This window comes from Cebidichthys violaceus, unplaced genomic scaffold (genome assembly GCF_023349555.1).
Source record: "Cebidichthys violaceus isolate CVI_PGR_0920_01 unplaced genomic scaffold, fCebVio1.0.p SCAF_3, whole genome shotgun sequence".
Classification (NCBI taxonomy): Eukaryota; Metazoa; Chordata; class Actinopteri; order Perciformes; family Stichaeidae; genus Cebidichthys; species Cebidichthys violaceus.
The window spans coordinates 2,505,074-2,522,098 of NW_027176483.1; the positions used below are offsets into that span (position 1 = coordinate 2,505,074).

The following is a 17,025-nucleotide window of genomic DNA, read 5'->3' on the forward strand; positions in this document are numbered from 1 at the left end:
AAAGCCAGGGCAAGAGAGAAACACAGAGACACAGAGAGAGACCCGTTGGCTGATTAGCATGCCAAATTCCTCAGCTGCACAATAGTGCTAGGCTAGCCCCCCCCCCCCCCCCCCCCTCTCACCAGCACCACCAGCACAGCCAGCCCTCTCCACCACAATGGGAGGGGAAGGCTCAGGAGAGAGGCCGGTGACGCCTGGGGAGGGAAGGAACTCACTCAACCCTGGGGCTTTGATCGCTCAATGAATGGTGTGCTTTGAGAAGGAAGCCGCGTCGCCTCAGGACCGCAAGGGCCGCTCTCTCTGCAGCGACGTTGTTCTCGTCTCGTGGACGTGGGACACTTCTTGGCTCCCGCCTTGTTGTAGGCCAACTTTGGGTAGTTCAGGAAGCACACCGATTTGTACGTTACAAAGTGGTGTGAGTCATACGTCGCCTCCTTGTAATAAATCCCTTTGCTGTTGTTTGAGTAAATCTTTTTTTTTTTCTGCTCGGTTAAACAATTGCTCGGTGCACCTTGTCAATGTCAAGGTGAACGACGAAGAGGCTCACTAATGGGTGAGAGCTTGTTGTGAGCGAGCTGATGAATTTACATGCTGGTAACAGCTGGTGATTTGACCTGAATAACCCCCGTGAGTCCAAAAAAAACCCAGCGCGAGTAATTACCGGCTGTGCATACGTGACGAAATGACAAATCAATAATCGATCGAAGCCGGGTTACAGCAGCAAGAGAAACCTTCGATAAAGAACGAAGCTGACATGCATATCACACAATACGCAACATTTGATGCACTTTCCGTCTACGACCAGCTCATTAAAACATGCTTATGAGTGGCAATATTATCGTTTTTCTGGTCTGATTTGTCTCAAAATGTTGACGTCATTAATCCAAATGTTTGTTCCCTTCTTTTTTGTAGGTGTTTAAAGATCTGCTACGCAACCCTTTCAGCCACACTTGACTTACAAGCTGTCACACTCATGGCACCTTCCAGTTGACACAATGGCCCAGATATCGAGCGGTAATGGGTTCAAGGCGGTTGTCCCCCCGCCAAAGGGGGTTGTGGGTAAAGAGGAAGCCCTCCGCATGGAGGAAGAGGCTTTAGCGAAGTTGCAAAGGGATAAGAGACCCGCTCTTTCAGCTTCGGCATCCTCGTCTTCCTCTGCAGCCTCCTTGTCCTCCTCCAAACCATCCAAGTCTACCACTACTGCTCCTCAGCCTTTACCCGCCACCAACAGACCCGAAAAGGACCTCATTGTCTTCCCGGAGACCAAGAAGCCGGCGGAGCAGGACACGTTCAGGGATATCGATGTTGACAAGCTGACCAATGAGGAACTTGAAAAACTCCTACTGGATGAAAACTTTGGGGTGAACAGCAAAGTGTCCCGCCCCTCGTCCCTGCTGGGGTTTAACCTCAGCGCCTCCTACCCCGGAGGCAACCCCGGTAGCTCCTCTTCCTTCCACAGCGGCCAGTGGACACCTGTTCTGTCCACCCCGTCGAACTCCGGTGTGTCCACTCCCACCCACCAGCCCACCTCGCTTTTCCCCTCTGCCCCGTTCCCCAAACCAGGCACATTTCAGAATGGCTTCACTCCGACCATGCCGACCTTCATGGCCCTGACGGCGCCGCAGCCGTCCTTCATGGCCTTCGCTCCCATCCAGCCCGCCGCCGCCATGGTCTTCCCGCAGCCGGCCGTGGACCCAGAGATGGCCAAACTGTTCGACAAGATCGCCAGCACCTCAGAATACTTGAAGAACGGCAAATCGGCCGGCACTGAGCTGGATTCCTCTCAAGCGGGCGCAGCTTCTCTGGCGCCCAACCCGCCGCCCCAGCAGCCGGCAGCGGCGGACTCCCCCAGCATCGGCCGCTTTGACTGGCTGGATCTGGACCCGCTTACGAAGCACAAAGCTGAGAATGAGGAAGCGTCCCCGGCATCGGGGGGCGCCGCGCCGGCGGTGCCGGGAGTCGCGGGGGATCCCTGGGACGCAGTGCTCGAGACCGAAGGGAACAACAGCAGCAGCCCTCCGCCGGAGGCGAAGGCGTTGCTGACGGTTCGCTCGCAGCACCGGAGAGCATCGACGGGAGCCGCCGTCACCAGGAGTCACTCGCTCAACATCCCGGGGACCTCCTCCCAGCACAAACCAAACAACCAGGTAGGACTGCAGTGAAATGGAAATCTTCTCTTACCTCTTTAAGATTTCAGGGACATTCTGCTGACGTTTCTATCAGCCTTCTCACAGTACACTTTCTGTCATGTCATAGCAGGAAACCTACTTCCTCAAACTGATTGCACCGTTGTCCTGAACACACAGTTTTCTGCTTTTGTAATCTAACACCGTAAATGTGCGTCTGTGCTTTTCTCACTGGTTTTGAAGTGGGCAGGACTCAATTGGGGAAAAGACGATATATCAAGATTTAGCAACAATCCAAAATGTAATGGGTGTGAGGTCGTTTGCTGATGTTGTCAGACCACTGCGAATTAACTCTGATCAAACCACAAGCACACTGTTTTTGACTGTTCAACTCCTAATGTGTACGGTTTTGTTTTGGGTCACGCGTCTTTGACATCGTAGAGGAAAAACTTCACATTTGAGAGTTTTTGTCATGCGTTGCTTGGGTCCAGTGCCACCCTGAAAAAATGTCCTGAGCACAATCTGTCTTTGCACACTATTGACAGCATTACGCATTGCAGAGTAGATTACTGAACAAAACCACAGGACTCTTGCGACACGAGCGAGCGGGGAGTGAAGTTTAGTCAGAACAGACGATGGTGGATCTTCTCTTCAAAGTCTTTCTCACAACTCCTCATATTGTCCTCATCCAATCACCAGCGCAAGCAAAACATCCTCCTCACTTCTGCTCCCTGTAATTGAGTTTTTCTTTGCTGCGGGTTTAGCTACCCACAATTTCCTCCCGACCGCATTTTGTGATTTCATTTTGTGCCGTGCAAGTGATCTGATTTTTCCCTGTGATGAATATTTAGAGCGTTCATTTGGGACAGTGCCGACAGGCAAGTGGCACGGGGCGAAACTAAACAACCATCTGTCATTTGGCCGGCGGGTCTGCGTTGAGACGAGATGTGCGTCTTTTAGTCAGCAGTGAAACACTGAGGCCGACCAGCCCGGCATGAGTGTGTCACCAATGCGTCTTCCTCTTTATTCGGTATTTTGAAAGTCAGATTAACCAGTAAATCTCCTGTCGGGGGGGAAATGAATGAGTAAAGATATTACGGCACCTCGCCGTCGACCCTCCCTACGTGACGTAGATAAAGTTACGTCGGTCAACTCGTCTTGTCCTTTTCCAAATCTCTTTAACATTACTGCAGGAATAAGAAGGAAGCTAACCTGGCTGACGTTGGTGACGTAACAGGCTAGCTCCTCATGTAGCGTTAGCTGGCTAGTTAGCGAGCGTTCTGCTAGCCTAGCTAACTAACCAATGTATGTATATACAGTGTTAAGTGTTTCGGGAGTGGAATAAACACAACGCTTGTCTGATCAGGCTAGCGAGTGGCACTTTTAAAGGTCCCCGGGCCACATCTTTTCAAACGTAGGTGAGCCTAACAGCCGAGGATTGCTCAACCGCGATTGGAGCACAGAGCGAAAAAAGGGGGGCGGGACTCAGGATGTGTCAATTGGCAGTAATGTGAAGAGTCACACCTAGTGTAGTCACGCTTTAGGCATGAGCGTCTCTTCCCATACGGAGTACAAGAAACAAACAATGCTGGCTTATTAGGATGACTTCCTGCTCATTGTGTATTGTGTGTGTGTGTGTGTGTGTGTGTGTGTGTGTGTGTGTGTGTGTGTGTGTGTGTGTGTGTGTGTGTGTGTCACCGTGACCAAACAATTGGTCTGTGGCATGTTTCTCACACACCAGGGTGATGATTAACAGCACTGTACAAGGCCCTTATTTCCCCGAATTCCACACGGTTGATGGAAAACGTAGACGTTGAACACTGAGCAGCCGAGGGGCAGCTTCAGCGTCGTGTTCCAGTAGAGGTGTGGGACTCTGCAGACGTGTAATTTGCCCCTCATCAAAGGCAACTCATCTGGTCTGTACACCCAGCTGTGTCCTCCGGGGTCGAGGAATGTCTCCTGATGAAACCGGCATTCGTCTACACTTGCCTTTATATGTTGCGTCTAACCGCGTTGTCTAACTTGAGCTCAGCGCTCCTCACACATGTCCTCAAACGCTCTCTCACTGTACGTCTGCAATCTTTTGTGTTTTGGCGAGGTTGAGCTGGTTTGCATGGTTGCCTGCGCCTCTTGTTCCGTCTGCTCGCTAGTCAGTCGGCGCCCGTGTTTTGTTATAAACGGGAACAAGTCTGCACAGCTCTCCCCCGTGCCTCACAGCAGCACCGCAATCACCTAAAACGTCACCCTGACGAGCTGCTTTAGGGATAAAGATGCCGGACTTCAGTGTGCTGGACTTCAGCGTGCTGGACTTCAGCGTGCTGGACTTCAGCGTGCTGGACTTCAGCATGAGATCCTGTGATGAGGGCCAAATAAAGACAACGATATCTGCGTCACAATAAGAGACTCCCAGTAGTGTGTGTGAAGTGTTCAGTCTGCAGGAGCTTAATCAGAAATAATCGAGGTCGATTAGAGGGGCGTGAAAACAGGAACACGGCAGCAGAACTAGACCGTCCAACCGCAGAGACCGTAAAACCAGGAAGCTACAAGACCAAATGACAAGTCTTCAGAAACTAAATCTCTCTCTCTCTTAGTTGCCTGCATGGTCTGTTTACGGTGATGACGCAGCTCGGTTGAGGGCAGAGCTTACTCAAGGTCTGGCTTTGCTTTCCAAGAAACACTTAACATATTGCAGTCCCCCGAAAATAGTTTTCTGTCTCGCTTCACCAAAAAAGACCAAACCAACGCTGTGCATGCTTTCTGCGTATGCATTTGCATTGCCGCATAAAATGCGAAACACCCCCATCTTTCAAAAGCGTGCATTCATGTTAGATTGTTGTGTGGTGTTCCTACCATGTCAGAGTGTCTCACGTTTCAAATTCGTTTCACTGTGAGTGAAATAGAAACTTGCTGGAGCTAGTTTAAAGTGTGTGTGTGTGTGTGTGTGTGTGTGTGTGTGTGTGTGCGCTACCGTTGTTAAACCTGTGGTGCATTAATACGTGATCCTGTTAAAGATCCATTAAGAGGGTGAGTTACCAAAAGAGCATCGTGTTCATTGAGCTGCGAGAGAAAATCCAACCCAGAGGACAAACGAAAAGCATCACAGAATAATCAGCAAGAACTTTAAGAACTGTGCGGTTGACGAGCCGCGTGTTGTTGCTTAGTGTTGACGCTTTATCGCACTGTTTTTATTGAACTTCCCATCGATTTAGTGTGAGTCATGGCCGTAAACACCCACTTGTGTTTTTTTTACAACCGATGCAAATAACTAAGTACATGATGTTCCGCTGCTTGCTTGAACAAAAAATCCTGTCCAACCCATGGTATTACATCATTTCCTGTGTCACTACTTGTGTGTGTTTTGGTGACAAAACATAGTTTTGGACACCATACATTACCGCTAGTAATAGATCATGTAGTGTTTGACCCGCCCCCCCCCCCCCCTCCTGACCTCATTAGCATAACTGGAAAGAAAGCAAAACCGCTTTCCGGTTGGGGAAACCAAACCCGGCTTTGCTGCTGGCCGTAACCTCGACGAATGTGGAGAAATTGATAGTGATGACTCTGATTCAGAGCTGCATAATGTCACATGTTAATGGGGTCAGACTCATCACCCCATAGCCAAACTTAGCTTAGCATTTTTTTGTCCCCCTCTGTACCATTATCTCCACGTTTTGAGCATTCGAATGGCAGTGAGTCGGCCTGGAGCTGAGCGGCCTCGCTTTTGTTGGCCTGACTGCCGTGTAAGATGCGGTGGCGTGGCAGAGCGGCGCAACACGGAACAAATGAGGTTGAACTTAAGTCACACCAACTCCACTGTACGTCTCATTCTCTTCTTTTTAGTCCTTTTTATCGTCTATTAGTCGTCTCGTCCCATCCCCCCCCCCCCCCCCCCCCCCCCGTGCTGCCCGGCCACTGATCCCTTTGCTTTGTCCTTGTGGATATGAAGCTGTGTGTTCGTGATAATCAGCAGTCGAACAAATAGCTCTATCTGCGGTCACGCCCCCCCCCCCACAGCGCCAGCACTACATGGAAATGAATGCGTCATGTACCACACGCTGCCATGTCTGGGCTCACAATGCTTATCTTCACGATTGTAGTTCCACTTGATTCAGTCGGGTGTTTTTTTTTCGGGGGAGAGGGGGTTTCGTGCGGTCGGTCTTCAAATCCAGAGAAGGAATGGTAAGGACCGAACACAACCGCCAAGTATTCACAGAGAGATCGGAGGTGCAGAACGCACATTTTTGATTGTCCGACTATTCATCTGTTGGATTTAACTTTACACTGTCGTGACTGCGGTTAACGGAGATGACGATTGCGTGAGGAGCCGGATCAAACGCTCGGCTGGACTCGGGTTTGAGCGGCGCTGTTGGAACACACCCTGAAGTACTTCTCTTGCTCGTTCTTTTGCAGACGGAGCGAGCGTGTCTGTGCCTGTTTGGTTCTCGTGCTGTGATTCAAGATCTCTGTGTGTTAAACTGAACCATACGGTACGCCAGCGTGCACCTTCCTCCTGCAGAGTTATAGACCTCCAGCAGCTCTTTTTTTTTTTTTTTACGTCTCTCGCACCTCCCGTGTCCCACTTCTTTCTTTTTATTATCATGTAATTACAGCTTAAGCACGTCGTTGCACCGGGCAGATTGCAGGTTTAGAAGCTGTTCCTGGTCGTGGCGCGGTTCCCAGTCATCTGCGTCTCCTGACCTTTGACCTTGTTTACTGGCAGAAAAAAAAAAAAACGGCAGATGCATTGTGGAAGACGGATTGAGGAAGCGGTGTAGAAACCAGACACCGACGCGCATAATAAAACTAGTCGAACTCTGCAGAGATTTCCTTTTTTAAATCACAAAATAGTGAATCTGTTGGATGCTCGTTCGACGGGTCAGCCTGCGAGTTCAGTCGATCGCAGGAAGTGCGAGCGAGAGGGAGCTGCCAGTCGTTTCCCGATCGAAAGAAGAAGTTGATTTTGCGTTTTTGTGAGCAGCTGGTTCCTCTGATGTAAAGCTCTGAACCGGAGCTTCTCTCAGGCGCCGATCGATGAAGCCAGAAAAAAAACCTTTTAGCTGACAGTTGTGAGACGCTGAGTATTCACAAGCAAATCAAATCTCCAGTGAGCGCTGAATCAGCTCTACGATGAGGCCCGAGTTCAGACTTCTGGGTCACTTACAGTTCGAGTGTCAACATACATGAATTTAGATTAAAACAAATGACATGAGCTGCTGATTCAAGCTACCGTTAAAACATGCGAGTGCTGTCAAACTAAAGATATGTAAGATGAGATGTTCGGTCTCTCGGTTGAAGCGCTGGGAGGCTGGTCGGATCTGTACGATGGCCGGTGAACATGTGAGTGCAGGTGTCCTCTGTCTGGGCTAGTTTCCATCAGGCTGGAGGTATCTCGTGTCTGGATGTGTGGTGTAACTCGACACCTACGCCGGGCTTGGAATTACCACCACCACCGGCCGTCTGTCAGCCTTTCAGTTCTGCTACTGTAGTCGGGCTCAAAGGTTCATCCGGCTTAACCGGGTTCTAGCTCCTGTCTGTTGATGCTCTCGGGCCTTTTGAGAGGCAGAGGGTAGAAGACAGTTGTATTGGACACCTTAAATCCCGTCTCTAGCTTCAGCTGTAAATGTTATGGAATGTAAATATCAGAACATCATCATCCTCAGTCAACCACGAGGTGAAGTTAACCAAGTCAAACAGGAATAGTTGTACCTCCTGGTCGTCTGGTTTCATGTTTGATTACGTCATAATCTCCCTTTTCTACGTTGTCGCGGTTAAAAGCGAAGCGAAGAATTAGTCGGCGTGGGAACAACACCAAAGCCGTTCCTCAGGGACTCCAGACGCCAGGATCTCTTCGTCACCCGGTCCGACCACAAAATCGATGGAGTGAAACAAAGACGGGTCTGTCCCGCCGGCAGCCTCGTTGAATCATCTGCACCGTGTTTGTTTTTCGCCGATCCTCCAAACGCAAACAGTGCGAGCGACTCTTCTCCTCAGCCTCTCTCTTATCACCCTCGCTGTTTTCAGACGGACTTTGTTGTGCAGCAGGACCCCCGGTCTCCTCTTGTGCTTCTTGCTGGGGGGTGGGGGTGGGGGGGGGTGCAGGTGGTTTTGCCGGTTCCTGGCTTTTGAGATTTCTATCTGCCGGCGTTATGTCGGGTCAGCGCTTTTGAACAAAAGCTTCCAGGGTTTGACGATATCTCGGAGTAATCTGCCTGGTGTTGTGATGAGTCATTTTAAGACAAAAGGGTTCGACGTGCAACGAAGATTTAGAAATGTCAGAACATTCTTTTGTCTCTAGCGTCTCCAAAGTGAGGACTTGCTGCTCTTCCTTCTTTTTATATAATTGTCGATCAAATACGTTTTTAAGTTTTTTGGATTGATTTAGACAAATTGAAGAGTCCGGGGCATTTAATACGCCAAATAATGAATACGTTTTGTCAGAAATAATTCAAACTTGAGTGTTATTGTGAGCTGCAGCCTCTGATTTTGTGGCTCCAACATGAATCCATGTGATCGTTCTCCCTGTTTTTAAAGCTACACTTCCAAAGGAAAAGGTAGTAGTTTAATAATTCATAACACTAAATCAAACATGTCACTGCACATGAAAAACATCAACAACATAAACCCTCCCAGAGGTCTTTTTAAGAGGAGGAATAAACTATTATTATTATTATTGCGTTCCAAACGTTCCCCTTTTACTCTCACTTTTCCCTTCTTTTTTTTTCTTCCCCCGAGTGATGTCAGAGGCACAGATTGTGCGAGCCGTGACAGAGCACTTTTTTTTTTTTTTGCACACTGCCCCTGCGACCTGGTGCATGAAGGGGCGGGGCCCTTTCACTTCTCATTTCCTGTGCCACAGGAAGCGCATTCCTCAGCCGCTGACAGAGAGACAGCACTACAACAAAAAAAAAGAGAAAGAAAGAAAGCAGAGTGTAACTGCCAGTTCCAGGAACCTCTCAGAGTGATTCCCAAGGGAGAGGTGTGTGTGTGTGTGTGTGTGTGTGTGTGTGTGTGTGTGTGTGTGTGTGTGCGTGAGATGGCGTTCAGCTCAATTCTTGAAATATTTATGAGTAAAAAAATGTAGATTTGATAACAATGTTTTGCAACACTTTTCCTGGAGAGAGAGAGAGAGAGAGAGAGTGTGTGTGTGTGTGTGTGTGTGTGTGTGTGTGTGTGTGTGTGTGTGTGTGTGTGTGTGTGTGTGTGTGTGTGTGTGTGTGTGTGTGTGTGTGTGTGTGTGTGTGTGTGTGTGTGTGATTGTTTGTCTTAAATCAGAACTTACACCTGAGAAGCTGAACCTTAATTAAATGCTAAGCTAAAGCCGTTTCACACTCTATCAGGTGAAGACATAAAAGGTCTGCACACCTCACTGACGTGTTTATTGGCTCTGTAGTGTGTTTTTTTTAAATAAAAGAAAACTGCCCCTCGTTGTCCAGTCGGCACTATGAACTCGCACGTGACTCGTGTTCTTCTTCTTCTTCTCCTGCAGGACAAGGGCAACGGAAAAGGTTTGGTGAAGAACGCCGCCCTGGAGGAACGGGACGCTCAGAGCCTCGAGGTTGTCGCCTTCTGTGAAGACGTAGCAATGTAAGACATACAAAGACAAGTCCTTCTCACGCCATCCTGGAGCTCCTTTGAGTGTTAATAAGGACATAGTACAGATGCACACATAGCAGGCTGCGGTTCTACACCTCGATGTCCGTCCGAAGTATCAAAGCTAATCTAAAAATGTCTTTTTTTTTCTTCTTCTTTGTATGCGAGTGTAAATGCGTGATTGCATGTTTTCGTCTCCTGAGCCTGCACAGAGCCTCTCTCTCTCTCTCTCTCTCTCTCTCTCTCTCTCTCTCTCTCTCTCTCTCTCTCTCTCTCTCTCTCTCTCTCTCTCTCTCTCTCTCTCTCTCTCTGCAGCAGTTAGTTTGGGTGGAGTTCAGGGGAAATCCACTTAAATCTAGATAACGGCGTCACCGCCCCGCCTGCCGGTCGCCGTGCATAGTCCACGCCGAGTAGCTTAATTAACCTCTCATGAGTGCGACATGTTGATTGTTCTCTGTTGTGATTTCATTTTATTTGTTCCCTCTGCTAGCCTGCGCTCCAAATTCCCTCACGGCGACACGTCCACCAACCCCGGCTTCGTCCTGAGCCCCGTCATCGCCCAGAGAGACGGCGGCGGGGACGCCAGCCGCTCCGTCAAGGTTTCTATCGAGATCTCGGAATCTCAGCAGCCGGTGACCTTCACCTGTGACGGTAAGGGTCTCTCTCGCGCGCAAGAAGGCGACGCGTCAAAGTCGGCCCAGAAAGGAAACCTTGTGCCCACTTTGCCTTTTTTTTTTTTTTTTTTTTCTTTAAAGAGCGAGTAGCTCAGATTGCAGATATGAGAACTCTGAATGAGGAAACGACATTCACAGCTGCCAAACTCTTTACCCTCCTCCCCTCCCCTCCCCCACCTTCTTCTTTTCTGTCGTGGGAAGTACACCACGTTCCTTTTTCCACACAAATAAAAGAGTTCGTCCCCTGACCATGAAGTCGCCGTGTTGGGACTCTTTCCGCGGGTATATTTTGTCTAACCTCTTGTTTCGCTGCGACCGCCGTGATCGACGGTTTCTCCTCTTGGCGTCCGAGGCAGAGCGTGCAGGAGGCCCCGTCTGCCGGTCCACTGGGCCAACCGTGTGACCCGGTTCACCAGTGGCTGTGTGGCTCAGCACTAGGCCACGAAGTGTGTGTGTGTGTGTGTGTGTGTGTGTGTGTGTGTGTGTGTGTGTGTGTGTGTGTGTGTATATACAGTGCTGTGAAAAAGTATTTGCCCTCTTCCTGTTTTCTTATTTTTTTTGCATATTTGTCACACTTAAATGTTTCAGATCCTCAAACAAATTTTAATATTAGACAAAGATAACCCGAGTAAAGACAAAATGCAGTTTTTAAATGATGATTTCTTTTATTAAGGGAGAAAAGCTATCCAAAACGACTTGGCCCTATGTGAAAAAGTAATTGCCCCCCCTTGATAAATCATGAATGAACTGTGATTTTTTTGGAAAGCTGAGTTTAATTTCACGATCCACACCCAGGCCTGATTACTGCCAGACCTGTTGAATCAAGAAATCACTTAAATAAAACCTGTCTGACAAAGTGAAGTCGGCTAAAAGATCTCAAAAAGCAACACATCATCTAGAGAAATTCAAGAACAGATGAGAAACAAAGTAACTGACATGAATCAGTCTGGAAAGACCCCAGAACAACATCTGAAGAACTGCAGGCCTCAGTCTCCTCAGTAAAGGTCAGAGTTCATGACTCAACAATAAGGACTGGGCACAAATAGCATCTATGGGACAGTTCTGAGGCGAAAGCCACTGCTGACCTTTGCAGCTTCAGGACCTGGACCACTTGCCATAACTGATGGAACCATGAATTCTGCTCTCTACCAGAACCTCCTGAAGGAGAACGTCCGGCCATCAGTTCGTGACTTCAAAGCTCAAGTTCACTTGTGTTGTGCAGCAGGACAATGATCCGAAACACACCCGCAAGTCCACCTCTGAATGGGTCAAGAACAGCAACATGAAGGTTCTGGAGTGGCCTAGTCAAAGTCTGGACTTAAATCTGATTTGAGATGCTGTGGCATGAGCTTCAACGAGCCGTTTATGATCTAAAACCATCCAATGTGGCTGAATTAAAACAATTCTGCAAATAACAGTGGGACAAAATTCTTCTCATTGCCAGTTATCGCAAACGCTTGATTGCAATTGTTGCCGCCAAGGGTGGCAAAACCAGTTATCAGGTTTAGGGGGCAATTACTTTTTCACACAGGGCCAAGTCGGTTTGGATAGCTTTTCTCCCTTAATAAAAGAAATCATCATTTAAAAACAGCATTTTGTATTTACTCGGGTTATCTTTGTCTAATATAAAAATTTGTGTGATGATCTGAAACATTTAAGTGTGACAAATATGCAAAACAATAAGACACCAGGAAGGGGGCAAATACTTTTTCACAGCACTGTGTATCTTGTGTTTTTGAATGATAGCCAGCCTCTCTATTTAAGCCCTCCGTAGTGTGTTTATGTCACCGACTGTCCCACTCGCTCCGGTTCAACAGCAGCAACCTATAGGAAGTGCATTCGCTGCTCTCCTCGTCCTAAATGTACTCTCCTAGCTTCCTGCGTTGACTCCTAGTTTACCTCTCCTTCCTGCTTCTGATGAGCTCCCCTCCTGTGAGCCTCGTTCCTCGTGTCCCGGTGGACGTCTTCTGTTGTCGGCAGCGTGTTGACCCACACGTTGTTGTTGTCGTTGGTGTTTGGATTCCTCCGGTTGGACATTGCTGGAATTTTGCTCTCGGGAAAACAAAAGGCCTCAGTTCTGCTCAACGATAGGGAGGGACGGAGGACGGAGAAGCTGTTCTCCTGCCCTCTTTCTGTTGCATCTCTCCGTTTCACTTTGGCTGTCCCACACTTCCTATCTCCTAGCGCCTCTCCTCCCTTCCCTCGTGTTACAATGTTCTTCCTCCACCCTTGTTTCCTTGCAGCATCTCCTGAAGTCATCGCCTCAGAGACCAAACGGATTTACTCGAGACTTAAGACATTTGTCACTCCCCTCTCTGTCTTTTCTTTCTTGCATTCCTTCCCTCACACTTTTATACTCTCCCTATCTTCTCCTATTTTATCCTTCCAAAAACTGCAATTCTACAGAGACAGAGAGACACAGAGAGAGAGAGACACACAGAGACAGAGACAGAGAGAGAGAGAGAGAGACACAGACAGACACTGAGAGAGCGACACAGAGAGAGACACAGACAGACACACACAGAGAGAGAGACACAGACAGACACACACAGAGAGAGACAGAGAGAGACACAGACAGACACACACAGAGAGAGAGACAGAGATAGACAGACAGAATGAAGTGAGAGTTGGACCAAAGACAAATACTGAGGGAGGTTCTAAAGGTGCAGAGAAGAATTCAAATGAGACGGACCAAGACACCGTGATGAGGGACGACCATCGCCTTCCTCATTTCAGACCTAAAGACGAGAACCTGGAGTTTTAAGTGACGCCCTGCTGGGAAATCCTCGCAAAAAAAAGCGAGGCGTCGGCCGTCTTAATTGCTTTGTTACTCAAACACACACATGTACAGTGTGAACCCTGGCGAGCAGCGCCGCGGACACTCAGCACCGTGAAGCTGACGCTACCATTCCTCTGAAGGGTGGAGACCACCCCCTTTATCCAGGGGTGGTCTCCCTCCCCGCGTGTCCATGCCAACGTCTGGTTAGTAACCCGAGCGTGAAGCGTAGTTTGTGTATCGCCAAGGAGAAGAATGTGCTAAAAAAAACCTCTTTGGAAGCAGCCGAGCGGCAGGATAATCTCGCGTGTTCTCGGGTTACGCTCTCTCCACGCCGGACACACCAGATATCCGAGCATACAAAAACAACCAGAGCTCGGTCTCGTGAAGATCGTGTGATATTGTATCATGACATCTTACACCTTGTTGTCACATGGGTCTCATGCGGTTCCCTCCCCCCCCCCCATTCTGTCTTCTCCTCCGTCCCTCAGTGAGCTCTCCAGTGGAGCTGTTGATCAGTCAGACTCTCTGCTGGGTCCACGATGACCTGGACCAGGTGGACTTCTCCAGCTACCTGCTTAAAGTCTGTGGCCAGGAGGAGGTGCTGCAGAAGTGAGTATGCACCAACGGAAACGTTGGAAAAGGAAAACTTGCATCCCCCCCCCCGAAAAAGCGTCAACGTTCTAGAAATCCTACACTTGCACCGGGTTACATCATCGTTACCGTATCTTTACAAATGCCGTCGTATAAAGTGCATCGATTGCAGTTGACGCACGGCTTCAGGGCGGAGCCTAAAGCCGTGCGTCAACTGACAAAACTCCCCAAAATGTAGGTCACGGTGTCTCATTGGCTGCGTTTAAAGCCAACTTTTGCACAAAACGTCTAAAACTTGAGCAAAGAATGAACATTCCTAACATTATTTTCATCATATTGTTCCGCTGTCTCCCAGTAAACACAGCTTAGGCAGCCATGAGTACGTCCAGAACTGCAGGAAGTGGGAGAACGAGATCACGTTGCAGCTCCTCTCTCACTCCACCATGAGGAGAGACTTGGCCCGCAGCGTGAGTCCCTCCACAGTGAACGTCATCATACATGTCATGTGGTAACATTCACCTGCTTTAACGTCGTGGTCCTCTGGAATGAAAACGATGATTTGTCACTGAGGTTGGTTCTTTTGTTCAGGCGGAAGATGACGACTCTCTGGTGGATTTGGAGAAGCACCTGGGCCAGGTGGAGAGGCCATTCAAGGAGAACGTCACCAGGTATGAGGGTCCTCCACCAATGCTGTTTAATCATCCATGTTGTTGAGAAATGATGTCAGAAGAAGGAGGATTGACTCAGTTCTCCTTTAGTTTTATCTCTTCATTTGAAAGAACTAATAGCTTATTAAGTAACTTCTGTCATTTATCATCCCTCACTTCTATCTTTCTCTCTCTCTCTCTGTCTCTTTCTCTCTCTCTCTCTGTCTCTTTCTCTCTCTCTCTCTCTGTCTCTTTCTCTCTCTCGTCTCTCTCTCCCTCCCTCTCCCTCTCTCTCTCTCTCCTTCTCTCTCTCTCTCTCTCTCTCCCTCCCTCCCTCCCTCCCTCCCTTTCTCTCTCTCTCTCTCTCTCCCTCTTTCTCTCTCTCTCTCTCTCTCTCTCCCTCTTTCTCTCTCTCCCTCTCTCTCTCTCTCTCTCTCTCTCTCTCTCTTTCTGTGTCGTCCTGCAGACAGGGCCTGGCTGATTATTTAGAAGGCTATCACAACCAAGTCAACATCTGTCTTCAGAATGAGGTACACGCCGTCTTCAAAAGTCAAATACTTCCAGGTCTTAAGTCTGTAAAACATGAAATCCTCCATTAGTATTCACTGCTGTGAACTCTCTGCTGTGAACATATGTAGACCAGTTACCCTGCTCTCTGTGTCCGTGTTCAGAGCACCCAGTACAAGACCGTGGAGCGGGTGGTGCAGACTTTGAAGAACCTGTGCTGCGGTCTGGATGAGGTGGAGACCCAGGCCGTCACGGAGGCCGTCAAAAGGCTGCGACACCTCGTCAATTTACCCAGGACTCGCTCGCCCAAGGTGGGCATGCCTCACACACACACACACACACACACACACACACACACACGGCATTGTTTGGATGTCAGGATGTCGCTCTAAGTCCAACATGTTTTGCTTTTTGTAGATGGGGTCCACATCGCCCGGTCAATCATCGAATGGTGAGTTCTGTACCCGGTCACACTCGGCTTTCTCTCATTCAACCAGTTTCCCATCGTGGACGGACTTTAGGACGTTGCTTTGATGTATCAGAGATGTTTTTAGTGGTCTTAAGTTATTAAAACCTATGTGGTTTATTCCGGCTCTCGACAGGTCACACCAGTCCTCTGGAGGAGGGCATGGCCGTCCTGACGCAGGCCGTCTACGACCTGGCCAAGCTCTACCTGCGCTCCTTCTGCGCCCCCTCCGCCTCCTTCAGCTCGCCTCCGTCGCCCCGCGCTGCGGACGGGGAAGGCGCAGAGGGGAGGAGCAGCAGCAGCAGCAAAGAGGCTTCTGGCACCACAGACCACCTCCAGTTCACTCTGTTCGCGTTGCACGGCATCCCGGCCAACTGGGTCAGCAGGTAAGGAGTCTGAGGAAATTTTCAGGCAAATCTTTCCGAGGCTTTTGTGAAATCGCACTCGTTAGCTTGCGGGGTAATTAAAGCCTTTATTCATGCGCTTGATCTCTCGCGTGATCGCCCGCTTCTTCTGTATCATTAGAGCCACCCACGTCTCGTTTTAATTGGGCTTCTGCAAGACATAGGGTGGAAGATGAAGGCCGTGCAGAAGTCTTAATTACCTTTTTTTTTTTGCCGAGCGCTTACAATTAGTGCAACAGCTGGTCAAAAAGGCGTGGCTTCGTCTCTAGATTAAGATCGTATGATTATGGTTTATCGATGAGCAGCGAGGACCAAGGAGAGTGTTTTTATTGTGACCACATTGCGGCGCCGTCACAGCACACTTGTCTGGTTGTCTTCCACTAAACAAACGGCTCCGGAATCGTCCTCGGCTCTAGATTTGACCAAGTCCGGTCAGGAGATGAAGGTTTGATAACAGATGAAAATATACAGGAACTCTCTCAGCTTAACAACCTGCCTTCATAGAGAGAGGAACGGCTTAATAACGGGCCTACTTGCTCCAGCCTCTCCCAGCGGCTATTTTAAGCCAGCGCTCCAAACATTTGCTGCAGTGACCGAGTCGTTCCTCGGCGTAGCGAGACGCCGTGACTCTAGCGGCGTGGGCTGCCGGCGCGCAGGTGGCACCGAGCGCTGGATCGAGAGCCTGTGGTAGTGGATGGAAGTGAGTGTTTTTGTGTTTTCGCTCTCCACTCGCATATGTACCTCCTAATAAAAACAAAAACACTGAAGGTTAACGTTGGATTTTTTTATTGCATCACATACGGAAAAAATAAAACCCCAAATGTGCGTCGTAGTGTTTCGGTTGCAAAACAAAGTAGATGAGAATGTTACATATCGACACACACGTGCACCGTTATGGCACTCCTGCAGCACGAATGCCTGTATCCTAGCAACCAATGAGCATCGACATTACGGGCGTCGTCAACGTTCTACTATAAAATAAATGAGTTCTCATGTTTTGTTTTGTTTTTCAGCCACGTAGCGCCGTCTTAAAGACACAGTAGCAATACTTCTGGTGTCGTCGTTGTTGTTGTTGTTTTGCAGTTATGAGAAGTACTTCCTGATGTGTTCCCTCACCCACAATGGCAAGAACCTGTTTAAACCGGTCCAGTCCAAGAGAGTGGGCACGTACAAAAGCTTCTTCTACCACATCAAATGGGACGAGCTGTGAGTGATTGCCCTGGCCCCTTTCCTTTCCTTTC

General features: G+C 49.0%; 1 protein-coding gene across 3 annotated transcripts in view; it reads left to right on the forward strand.

The window, feature by feature from the left end:
* Window positions 1-17,025, forward strand: part of pik3c2a (phosphatidylinositol-4-phosphate 3-kinase, catalytic subunit type 2 alpha) — a 31,357-nt gene that overhangs the window by 2,423 nt on the left and 11,909 nt on the right. For 2 of the 3 annotated variants that reach the window (XM_068722383.1, XM_068722384.1), the window contains exons 2-13: window positions 913-2,147; window positions 8,983-9,102; window positions 9,613-9,710; window positions 10,207-10,367; window positions 13,658-13,778; window positions 14,116-14,227; window positions 14,349-14,428; window positions 14,874-14,937; window positions 15,079-15,225; window positions 15,332-15,365; window positions 15,517-15,766; window positions 16,868-16,990. In XM_068722383.1, the coding sequence (XP_068578484.1) occupies window positions 996-2,147; window positions 8,983-9,102; window positions 9,613-9,710; window positions 10,207-10,367; window positions 13,658-13,778; window positions 14,116-14,227; window positions 14,349-14,428; window positions 14,874-14,937; window positions 15,079-15,225; window positions 15,332-15,365; window positions 15,517-15,766; window positions 16,868-16,990 (2,462 nt within the window). In that variant the 5' untranslated portion in view covers window positions 913-995. The remainder of the gene's footprint in view (window positions 1-912; window positions 2,148-8,982; window positions 9,103-9,612; window positions 9,711-10,206; window positions 10,368-13,657; window positions 13,779-14,115; window positions 14,228-14,348; window positions 14,429-14,873; window positions 14,938-15,078; window positions 15,226-15,331; window positions 15,366-15,516; window positions 15,767-16,867; window positions 16,991-17,025) is intronic. The other variant, XM_068722385.1, reaches the window with a different exon arrangement.